The 12,169-nt window shown below is 40.5% G+C and overlaps 1 protein-coding gene across 3 annotated transcripts; it reads right to left on the bottom strand.

Annotated features, from left to right (window-relative positions):
* Positions 1-2,156: 2,156 nt before the first annotated feature.
* Positions 2,157-11,860, bottom strand: SLC35E3 (solute carrier family 35 member E3). Of its 3 annotated transcripts, XM_038387005.2 has the most exons (5): positions 11,295-11,860; positions 9,941-10,051; positions 7,515-7,673; positions 5,297-5,379; positions 2,157-4,773 (listed from the first exon to the last, which is right to left on the bottom strand). In XM_038387005.2, the coding sequence occupies exons 1-5, from the start codon at positions 11,676-11,678 to the stop codon at positions 4,587-4,589; spliced, it is 924 nt and encodes a 307-aa protein (XP_038242933.1). In that variant the 5' UTR covers positions 11,679-11,860; the 3' UTR covers positions 2,157-4,586. The 3 variants fall into 3 exon arrangements, with proteins under 3 accessions (XP_038242933.1, XP_043349581.1, XP_043349587.1); XM_043493646.1 differs by lacking the exon at positions 7,515-7,673; XM_043493652.1 differs by lacking the exons at positions 2,157-4,773; positions 5,297-5,379 and adding an exon at positions 5,524-5,693.
* Between the last annotated feature and the right edge of the window lie 309 nt (positions 11,861-12,169).

Raw genomic sequence — 12,169 nt, forward strand, 5'->3', positions numbered from 1 at the left:
TTTATCAAGTCCTACAAGATCAGCAAGTACAAATGCTGCCAAATATGCAGAGGTTTTATCAACGTCAGTTTGGTGTTTCCCATTTGCTACAAAAAATGTCTGTATAATCTGTGTATAAAGGTGAACCACAGTAAGAAGCAAGCCAGGGCAACAGTAAAGGGTGGGAGAGATTGATGACAGCCACTTTATATAAGGCCCTAGCCTGGAACACACAAAGTGGGTGGGCTTGGGTTCCTCTACCAACAGGGCTTCTTAAGGGACTGAGCAAATGGGCCTCACTCAAGGAGGCCAGGGTCTTCATCCCCTCAAGATAGGGCAATTGACCTCCTGATATATTGGTCTTTGTAGCACTCTGAAAGGGAAAAGGACTACCACCAACCTAGATGGAGGGCTGAGGTTATGGGCAGAGGGCCAATAAGCAAGCTCAACAGCAAGGCTTGCTGTGGTGCTTAATTTTGTCACAAGGGAACATCAAAGACTGAAGCTGACAAATTAACACACACAACAGGAACCATGTGTATTTAAAAAAATTCTACTTCTCTGGTTTACTGTTAATGAAAAGCAAGATGACTTTGAATCTTAAATACAGGCAATTAGCCGGAATAAAGTATTAACACAACATTTTAATGCATTAGAACCAGTTACTTTCCTAATGAACAAGTATTTGGCAGAAAGATCATTAATTTGTAAGAAACCCTTTCAGTATGTGTGTCAAAATATGCTATTATTGCTTTTCCCTCAGGATTGCAGAGTTTGGCTACAAGTTTTACTGCTTTACTGTGAGCACAGAGAACATTCATATTTTTATACACACACACACAAATGAGGAAACATGCCAGATCCACCAAATCCAAATAGTTTAGAAAAAGGAACAAAGACCTGTGTTTTCTGGGTTTTTTTTTTTTTTTGGTATCTGCCTCTCCCTCTCCTGTAATTATAATTTAAAAGCTAATCCTGTTTTAGTTATGAGTAGCCCAGTGACTTCAGAGGAGATTGTGAGAGTGAGGGTAATAGGACTGGATCCTAAAATAGTGTAATTTTTCCTGGTCTGATTTGGATATAGAAGTGCTTAATATCCAGCTTTTACACAGCAGTTTTCATTAGTAGATCTTAAAGTGTTTTACAGAGGAGGTCTTTATTATCTCCCTTTTACAGATGGGGAAAATGAGGCAATTCCCTCTTGTAACTCATCTAAAATCAGAACCATAATTGGCTGAATGAAATGAGGCCCCACATTTGACACATCAGTTGTTCTTTCTTTGGATCTAACACACGAACTTTTAAATACTGTGGCCGGTCAATTCCAAAATTTCAGGGAATGCTGTATCTAGGCATCAGTGGGCAGAATGGTTTTGGTGAAAACCAGGTGGAAAAGTGGGGAACACATGGAGCTCCTTACAGCTTGTTGGCCTTCAACCGTTGAGAGCAAAGAATCTGTTGATGGTTGCTATTAACATCTTCCAGTATATTAAGTCCACCATCTCAACTCTGCCCCCCTTCCCACTCCAGTTCAAAAGATGGACACCCAGAATTATTTATCTCCCAGAAAGAGAGAAAAGAAATAATGGAAGCGTGGCAGGCGGGATGTGGGGCACACAGAGTCCCCGGCATGGGTGGGACGAACGTGGGACATGGGAGCCAAGAGACCGGACATGCAGTGGAGAATAAGGGACATTTATGTGGAGAAAGGGGAATGGAGGGAGAAGAGGCTAATGGTGAGGGGGACGGGGGAGAGAGTATAGAGAGCCCTTAACGTAAGAGTGGGGTTGCAGTGAGTCCCTGAAATACAGAGGGATGGGAAAATGGCACATGAAGTCTCGGGGTAGGGGAATGGATTTAAGGAGCCTCTGAATGCAGTGAGATTGCCCCACAGAAGCAATGAAGTGTGTGACCTCGAGCATGTATAATACGTTTATAAAACCACAAGTGGTACTTGTCTTATATTATAGATGCCCCAGACATTTCATTAAAAATGCAGTCAATTCAATGAGGAAAAAATCCAGCTACACGTCTTCTCAAAAACAGAAGAATAACTAGAGGTACAGTACAGGTCACATAATTAAATTAACTATGTATCAAGGAATCTATTTAGCCCATGATTATGCAAGTCTTCCTTGTTTAATATTTTGAAACATTTGACAAAGACAGACAAGAGAGAAGTTCAAGAATTGTTTTATTCATCAGTCATACTAGGTAAAACCCAAAGTAGAACTGTTAAATATCTGAAAAAAATCCAGTCACTTCAGTGACCTACAGAACTTGTACATTTTCCAGCAACAGACTATATTTATAATGTAGCCTTTTCAGTCACCAATGCTTTTGAATTACTTACTTAATTTTCTTTTGCCATTTTGAAGATCAGATGCTGTGGTGAAAATCATTTGCACCATCATACATTTTCATTCAGTTCTTTTCTCGTTATATACATCAATCCCATCTCAGATTTTGTCATCACACAGGCTTTTCAGGCATCTTATTTCTAATCCTAAGAACATCCTCGTGATGTATTTACATTTTAGAAGAGCTTGTGCACAGCACAAATCATTGCAAACTCTTTTCTCAGTGCATGTACTGAAGAATATGCACCTAAAGACTGCACTGTTCTGCACATCTCAGCAGTCCATATTTGTCTTTAAATTCTAACAAATTATAGATTTATAAAAATGTATACAAAATAAATTTTCCTTCAACCTGTACAATGCCTCAGATACCGTTGGTAAAGATGTCAACTGTTTAGAATACTGAAACAATACAGAGTAATCTGATGTAAATTTAAGATACACAAGAGAAATTGTTTTTAAAAATCAAAGTCCGGAAACTGAACAAGGTACAAGCCTGAAAACAAGCCTCATTGTAAAAATAACTTGATTGAGATTGCTTCTTGCACATTATCATAGCATTAAGGTTTCTGATAATTTAATCTGTAAAAAAAGCTTAGAAGAACTACCCACCCAACCATTTATGTTGGTGGCTGTAAAACCTAAACACATGTTTCTGTTCATATGATTTTTCTCTTTAAAGCAACTATAAATAAATGAAGATAAAACAACAAAATGCCAGTGCAGTAATGCGAATAAATTCTAATCACTTGCCAATCTGGCAAATGTATGTTTCTACCACATTTACTGAAAGCAGGAAAATTGATGCAGCTTTCAATTTTCTATCATATAGTCCTCAAAACCGCCTTTCCAAATGGCCCAAAAACTATGCACAGCTCTGGCCCAAGATAATCTTCAAAGCACCCGCAATTTACAGTGGAATCTATGCCCATCCCAAGGTCATCCCAAGGTCATCACCTGCTGCAGATTTCCCTGAAGAGATTGTCTTTCCAGCATATTATGGGCTGCATGACAGAAATTAAATTTCTCAGCAGCCTATTGGCCTTTCCCTATACAAACAGTAACAATGGTAGGATATAGGATGCAAATATAGGATGCACCTTGCCCTTTTGAGGGAACTATAGGCACACATTAGGGAAAGGATTAGAACAACAGGAGGTTCAACTCCCACATCCTACCTACTTAGATTTTTTTAATTTAGAAAGATTTCTTTGGACCGAGTCTTGGCATGGTTTATCTGCTGCCCAAAACAGGTGGATGTTACTTGCAAAACCATTTTCATTTGGCAATTAAAGCAAGCTATGTAGCTTTACTAAGCCCACGAAGGTTCAAAAAGTCTTGTGAAAAAACGTTTTTGACACTAGAAAATCATGACGCAGAAATAGAATGTTTTCCAAAACACTAGTGACTTACTAAATATCTTGGTAGATCTACAGATGAACTTGAGCTGCAAAATTCAGAGCCGGTTTCCAACTTTCCCAAAGTTTGGGGTGTTCGGTTTTGGTTCAAATTGATAACTAGTTAGATCGGTTGCGTGAGTCTCCACTCCACTAATAATTTTATCTGATCCCTTCTACTGAAAGTTATTCAGATAGTTATGCCAAACACGTAAGCAAGCATGTCAGAATCAGAATTATGTTTGACAGTTTAAAAAAACAAAACAAAACACCAAAACAAAAAAAAGCAAGTTGCCTTTTAATCTACCAGACAAACAGGAAGCATGTGCTGTCATGTACCAGAATATCTGCATATAAGTGTTTCGAACAAGATTTTTTTATAATAGTAACACTGGCATGATATCACAAAGGGCAAAATTAATTCCTTCAGCATTTACTGTAACATTAATCAAGATGAGCTCATTTGATTTAAGTGTGAAAGTCGTAATTAAGTCTATAGAATTTCCATTCTAATTTGACTTGGACTACTTGATCATTTTTTTTTAAATGTTACTATTTAAATAGGTTTCCGAGTAGCAGCCGTGTTAGTCTGTATCCGCAAAAAGAAAAGGAGTACTTCTCTAAGGTGCCACAAGTCCTCCTTTTCTTTTTACTATTTAAATATAGGCTGGACTAAGATGGCAAATATGTTTTATGTAATGATTCATTTTATTTTTTTTCAGCATGATAATCCTGGTGATAATACTAATACAAATTTTATTTCAACTATTTTGCCCGTTTTACAATCAGTGCATATTTAATACCAGTTTTCCTTCCCTTTGAAGGTTTATTATCTCCAGAATATCTTGATTTATGGACGCTGAACCAGTTTACTCTTACTCCCTTCCTGCTCACTAAGTTTGAAATGGGTATAAGCTAAAATGCCTAACAAAGTACACAAAATCCCAAGGACTTGATTAAGTGACAGTGGATCTTTAAACAACAGGTACCCTCCCAACAAAGTGATGCAGAACTTGAAGTGTCCAAACATATTATATCTACACATCTCTGTTAAGGATCATAACAAATAGTCAAAATATTAAAAACAAATATATGAATGCTTAATAGATTCACTATCTATCCCCAAAATGGACTACGGTCGTTCACATCAATTTGTATTCACACAACTTTTCAATTTTATCTCTGTGCAATCATAATCAACAACTTGCACTTATGTAACACCTTTCGCACAAAGTACTTTACAAATTAACTGATATTTGATATACAAACAGGAATCACTTTACGCATTTACTATATAGTCACCAGAACATGTGTAAATGTTTTAATACTGTTCTTACATACATAAAGTTCTTACTACTAAATTAACCAGAACTGTCTGTACATATTGTGAGAAAGAACACTGAGAAACTCGATTGTGCTTTTCCAGTTTTAACATTCATAATAAAGCAGGTAAATTTACCAGCCTATTTGTCCAGTGGGCTTTTTTCATTGTGAAATATACTTAGCTAGATACTGCCACTCATCTGAAAACAATGGGAGTGGCCAATAATAAAAGGATACGTGACAGGTGATGTGTTTCCAATGATCCAGTAAATGGACAAGTTTACCATAAAGGCTATTATACCAGAAAGCAGCACCATTAACTGTGGATTAATGGACACAGTCAGTAATCTAACATATATTTCTGACCATCTCTAGTTACACCCCAAATTGTTTAATGAGGTTTCTTTATTGTCAAATGCAAATCAGTAAGATATCACACAAAAGAAGAGAGCAAATAAAAGGCAAACATGAGTTCTAATTTAATATAGACACCAATGATTTAAGTAGTTCAGAACATGGTCTCAAATGGTGAATTGTGCGACAAAATGCATATCTTCTTTCTCTTTACTTGCTATGTCTGAGAAATAGCCCCAGATACTCAACTGCTCTCTCACAAAAATGATGTTCCATAACCATATTTAAGAGATCACAGCTTTTAGATGCAAAACTTAGTTAAGGTTACAGAAATAATTATGAGATATCTGTCCCATTTGTTATGACTATTCATTATTCCACTCACCGATTTTAGTACCATTAAGAGAGAGATCTTGCATCAATCATTATGTGACATATCACTAACTGGGTAACTGGCACTTTCTAAATTAAAGATACCTCCTGCCTTAGGCAATAATATGTAATGAATATATATTTGAGCCCTGATCTTCTTGAGGGACATCAAGAAGACGGAGGATGAAGAAGGAGATTAGAGCCCTCCCAGGACAAAGCAGCTACTGACTGCAGAAGATAACCACTACCAGCACTCCTGCCCCAGAAGTGAAGTCCAAGAGCAGTGAAAGCATTTGTATCTTTCCCACAGTGGAGAGTGACTGCTGGCTCAAGGGTCATTTACATAATTATACTTTAAAAAACTAGGACAAGCTTCTGGATTTTGTAAAGTGTGTGGGTGTGTGTGTGTGTGTGGGGGGGGGGAAATAGAAAGGTTAATTTCTTTGTCGATTTGAATCTTTTGGCTTTTGACTTATATTGTTATTCTATTTTAGATACTCTAAATGAGTACTTTATTATTTGATTTATATATAAACTCACAGTTGGTGGCTCATCTCCAGGGTTATCTGTCACTATATTTAAAATATTAAGTATCTAGTAACAGATTGTTCAAATATTACACTGGTGGATATTTATTATCCAATGATCCTTTGGTAAACCTCCTGGGGCTTCTTGTCAGAAATGGTCACACAAGTAAATGAAGAATTAATTTGTCATCTGCTAGTAGCTGCTAGGCTACTGATAGCGTCTTGTGGGGAAAAGAAAAATGGTCCAACTCTAGAGGAATGGTTCACAAAATATGGAAGGTTGTCATGGAAATATTAACACATCAGTTATGTACCCAGCAAAACACAAAGAGGACAAATAGACGCTTAGATATTTGGTTACCATTTACTGAATATTCAGACAAAGCACATTCACCTGCAAATAACCAGCACAACTGTCAATTTTTAAAAATATTAACATTTGATAGATGTTTGGTTTGTTAAATATGTGTAATCAGAGATTTTGCTTAATTTAATAAAATCACTAGAAATGACATGTTGTAATGATGCTCACTATGAAAGTAACACCCTGTAGAAGAGAGAAATCTGATGACTATATTACTGTATCATGTCTCTAAACAAAAGCTCACTGTTGTAATGATTGTTGTGTTTCTAATATTTACATGGCAACTAAAGCTTCCTAAATAAACTGTTTAAAAAGTTACTTATTCCTGAACTTTAGAGGGAGCCAATGTCTACTTTTCTCCCCCGTTACTAAAATGACTAACCAGAAACAAGGATAAGGCGAGAACACTCTTAGGCCACTTCTACACCACAGGGACTACAGTGACATAACCCGGTAGCATAGACACATCCTACAAATAGGGTTTTTCTGACACTCCACCCCCCTGATAGCTAGGTTGAGGGAAACAGTCACCCATCAATCTAGCTACATTTATGCTGGGTTTAGGATGGTGTAGCTACAGCTCTTAGGGGTGTGGATTTTCATACCCCTGAGTGCTGTAGCTATTTTGACTTAAGCGTGGACCAGGCCACAGACAAACATGTTGACAGAGATACTCCTCTCTCACACAGTGGGGCTTAAACAATTAAGGGGAGCAAGGAGTGATTCTCTTTCTTCGCAGCCCCCATCACATTCACTGTCAATGACTGTATGTGAATCTGTTATATTAAGTGATAAGATCACTGGTGTTAAATTAAAAAAATAAAATATAAAATCTTACCACAGCAGAAAGTGTCCAGGGTCCAAATATCCCCCCTTCTCCAAATACTGGCTCAAAGAAGGGTACGATACACAACAACATGGCAGAGGACATTGGTGCCTGATAGTACAGCAACTGCATAGAGTTAACCTGCAACTCATGCTGCTTGGCTCCTACCCACTAAAATCAAGAGATAACGTTGTTAAACATGAGGAAAATCAAGTCCTCATATAAAAGCAACTTGGTTACTAATAAGGGGGGACTCTCACATGGCCGGCACTACATAATAAATAGCATGATTGTTATGTTTTCCACTTCCATTTACTGAACACTAAATATTTTAACCAGATGCATGTGTGTTAGTCTTCCCCCCCTATTTTGACAGTGGTAAGCCACTTGGATGCAGACATATGAGGAAGGAAGAGAATTGGCTGAAAGAGCTTTTTCCTCACAATGTCTGATGGCTAATGCTTGAATCTAAGCATCTTCTCTCTATTCTTTGTCTCCTCATATATTCTATCAGAGGATCTGCCACTTGAGGAAGGAGAGATAAATAGGGGGGGTTTGCAAAAAGCTGGCTCCTTTCATTCTCGCACCAATTCTGGATCTAGCCTAGCTAGGGCTCAGTACCTTCTTCCAATAAGAGCAAGCTGTATTACAGAAACTACAAAAAGAAAAGGAGTACTTGTGGCACCTCAGAGACTAACAAATTTATTAGAGCATTGTTAGTCTCTAAGGTGCCACAAGTACTCCTTTTCTTTTTGCGAATACAGACTAACACGGCTGCTACTCTGAAACCTACAGAAACTACCTATCTTTTCAACTTTCTACTATTATGGGATGCCTGAACACAATTAAAGTCATAGCTGACTGCATCAAGTTACTTGCATGCAGTTACCACAAATGTGTGTGAAAGCATGCAACATTTGAACAGCATATTTTAGGCAACTCTTTATACCAGTGGCTCTCAACCTTTCCAGGAGTCTGATTTGTCTTCGGTACCCCACGTTTCACCTCACTTAAAAACTACTTGCTTATAAAATCAAGCATAAAATATCAAAGTGTCACAGCAATTACAGAAAAAATGTTTACTTGCTCATTTTTACCATACAATTATAAAATAAATCAATTGGAACATAAATATTATACTTGCATTTCGGTGTATAGTATATAGAGCAGTATAAAGTCATTGTCTGTATGAAATTTTAGTTTGTACTGACTTTGCCAGTGTTTTTTATATAGTCTGTTGTAAAACTAGACAAATATCTAAATGAGTTGATGTACCCCTGGAAGACTTCTGCATACCCCTGGTTGAGAACCACTGAAAAGTTCATAATGTACTTTAATATGAAACATCCCTGTAATATATTCTTATGACAGACATTCACAAGAAATAAATTCCAGTAATACTTTAAAGTATGTTTAAATAAAATCTACTTCTAACTGCTGTTACTTTCCCTATGCCCCCACCTTAGTTGGCATTACGATATATATGCTAACAAGCATGACTAACATTTTTATAATTCCAGGGTTTTCCTTCCTTTAATTATACATATACTAAACTTCATTTTGATACTGATTACAACTGAGATTTTCAGCATGTATAATTTAATACAACTACAGTTATCTTTGCATCTATGATTAGTAAAATGAATGTTATAAATGAAAACCCTTAAAAAAATTATTTTCAAGGCATTGATTTTATATTTTATTGCACTTAACTATAATAAAGCTAACATTTAATAAAGAGCATTTACTGTCAGTAATGCAGCATTCATTATACAAGAGACAATTTACGATACTGAAATAATCTCTGTTCTAAATTAAAATATAACTATAATTACGCTAAATTCTATTTAAGGGCTTTCTAAGAAAGCCCAGGATAGAATTTCACCCATAGGCCAACTAGCAGTTCTGCCTCACATGTAATGTTGCACCATCACAGTAACTTTGCTTGTTTCTCCTCCTCTTTTCATAGATTTTTAAGGCCAAAAAAGCGCATCACCATCATCTAGCATGACGGTCACTAGAACCTCACCTAGTGATTCCTACCTCAAGCCCATAACTTCTGTTTGAGTGATAGCATATCTTTTAGAAAGCTATCCAGTTTTGATTTAAAGACTTCAAGTGACAGAGACTCTACCATGTTACTAAGTAAGTTGTGCCAATAGTTATTACACTCACTGTTAAAAATGTGTGCCTTAAAATTCTAGTCTGAATTAGCCGAGCTTCGGCTTCCAACCACTGTATCTTGTTATGCCCTTTTCTGCTAAAGAGCTGCGTAGTACCAGAAATCTCTCACCTACTACTACAGACCATGACTAACTTAAGACATACTATTTCCTAACCCCTTAGCCTGCCTCTATTACTTTCTGAAATTTGAAACAAGGTATCAAAACGTTATTTTTGTTACGAAACATGCATATAGAGAAGAACAAGTTACTAACCACTTGATAAAGGGATGTTACTAGAACACCAAGGGTAGCAAACACCATTCCAAGGAAGTTAAACTTCACATCATAATAGGAATTTAGGAATACACCTAAAGTTATGGGAATCTGTAAGGAAAGAAAATGTTGGCTATTATTTACTTTTGCTGCAGATGGAACTCAATGGATCAAAACTTGTTCTCCCCCAGTGTTTTGGAAAGGTCTGCACACACATCACCCTTTTATCTGGAGTTACTCAAGCTTTATAACTAGAGATTGTAAAGCTATAGTCCGTGATTAAGACATGGCATGAGCAATACACAAATTGTATTTGAAAGTAGTAACACTTAGCGCATTTCATCTTTAGAGAATTTTACAAAGATTGACTTGCACTGTCTCCCATGCTGCCTCTCAGGCGCTGGTAAACAGGACAGAAGCCCCATATAACACTGCTACAATCCCTTGACGGTATGAAAAAACATCAAAATTACGCGAAGGCCTCACACTGACTCAAAAGAGTTGAGATTCCATGGAGGCCCCTAGGAGCCAGAGATGGGCTGGCAGCATTTGGTGATGGGGCTGCGGTTTTGCTCATAAAGAAAAGCAGTACTTGTGGCACCTTAGAGACTTTAACAAATTTATTAGAGCATAAGCTTTCGTGAGCTACAGCTCACTTCATCGGATGCAGCTCACGAAAGCTTATGCTCTAATAAATTGGTTAGTCTCTAAGGTGCGACAAGCACTCCTGTTCTTTTTGCGAATACAGACTAACACGGCTGCTGCTCTGAAACCGGTTTTGCTCATGACTGCCTATTTCAGAGGCTTCCCCGCAGTCCACACAAGCAACAGCACCTCGACCCCACTCACCAGCACAAGAGAGACGTTTCAGAGTAGCAGCCGTGTTAGTCTGTATTCGCAAAAAGAAGAGGAGGACTTGCGGCACCTTAGAGACGAACCAATTTATTTGAGCATAAGCTTTCGTGAGCTACAGCTACAGCCCACTTCATCGTAGCTCAGGGAAGCTTATGCTCAAATAAACTGGTTCGTCTCCAAGGTGCCGCAAGTCCTCCTCTTCTTTTTACAAGAGAGAAGGTACATGTCCACTAACCCAGCACTTCTGCCCAAGGAGCCACAGAACCATCGACATCCTGGTGACTCAACTAACAGATTTACTAAGTCAGCGAGCGCCAACGGGACAGGCGGTAACGTGGCTGGAAAGGGGGAAATAACCCTTTGGCAAGGAGCAAGAGGGGAAAGACAGAGGAAGCTGCCTCCCCCCGCGCCGGGGGCTCCCCGATCCGCCCGCCCCCCCCGGGGGGGGCTCCCCGATCCGGCCAAGGCAGAGAGGCTGGAAGCGGGGACCGGCGCTCACCAGAGTCAGCTTGATGCGCAGGGGGAAGCCTTTGCCGTAGAAGAGGCTCTGGATGGCCACGATGGCCGGCGTGGTCATGGCCTTGGCCAGCTGGTAGGTGCCGATGGTGTTGCTCTGCAGGGACAGGTTGGTGAACACCACGAAGCCGCAGAAGCTGAGCGCCAGGGGCAGCACCTGGCGGGGCCGCAGGCTCTTGGGGGCGAAGACGCGCAGCGCCTGGCACAGGCCGAGGCCGAGCCAGGTGGCGGCGAAGTGCACCAGCGTGAGGCTCAGGTTGGGGAAGCCGAGCCGCACGTAGAGCCACTTGTTCAGGAACACGATGCAGATGGAGGCGACCAGGTTCACCAGCAGCCCGGCCGCCAGCCGCCCCGGCCCCGAGGCCATGGCGCCCGGCTCCTCCGCGCTCAGCCGGGCCGGCTGCCCGGCCAACGCGTAGGGAGCAGGCAGCCCGCCCGCAGCCAGCGCACCCGGGCGGGCAGGGGTCGCCGCCTTGCCCCGCCCACCACCGCGCCACCCCGGGGGCGGGGGCGGAGGCGAGGGCGGGGCGCGGGCGCTTCCGCGGGCGGAGCCAGCCCCGGCCCCAACCCGGGGAGGTCGGTCGCTCGCGCGCAAGCCGCGCCCCCCCGTGGCGGGAGGCGAGCCCGCGAAGCCGGGGTGCCGGGCCGGCCTAGGCAGGGATCGCTAGGAACGGGCCGCGGATGAATGTAGCCCGCTGGGAAGGAGGTTTCTGGCCGTCAGAGGAGCGAGGGCCCCAAGCAGCCTCCCAGTCGTTAGTCAGAATAATGACCGGTAGTTTGCTCGGTTAGTGAACGGGGCCGCACCATAGCGTGGCGAGCGAGGCCTGGCCTTCATGACCCGAAAGGTCCCTTCTAATC

The sequence above is a fragment of the Dermochelys coriacea genome, chromosome 1, assembly GCF_009764565.3.
Source record: "Dermochelys coriacea isolate rDerCor1 chromosome 1, rDerCor1.pri.v4, whole genome shotgun sequence".
NCBI classification, from domain to species: Eukaryota; Metazoa; Chordata; order Testudines; family Dermochelyidae; genus Dermochelys; species Dermochelys coriacea.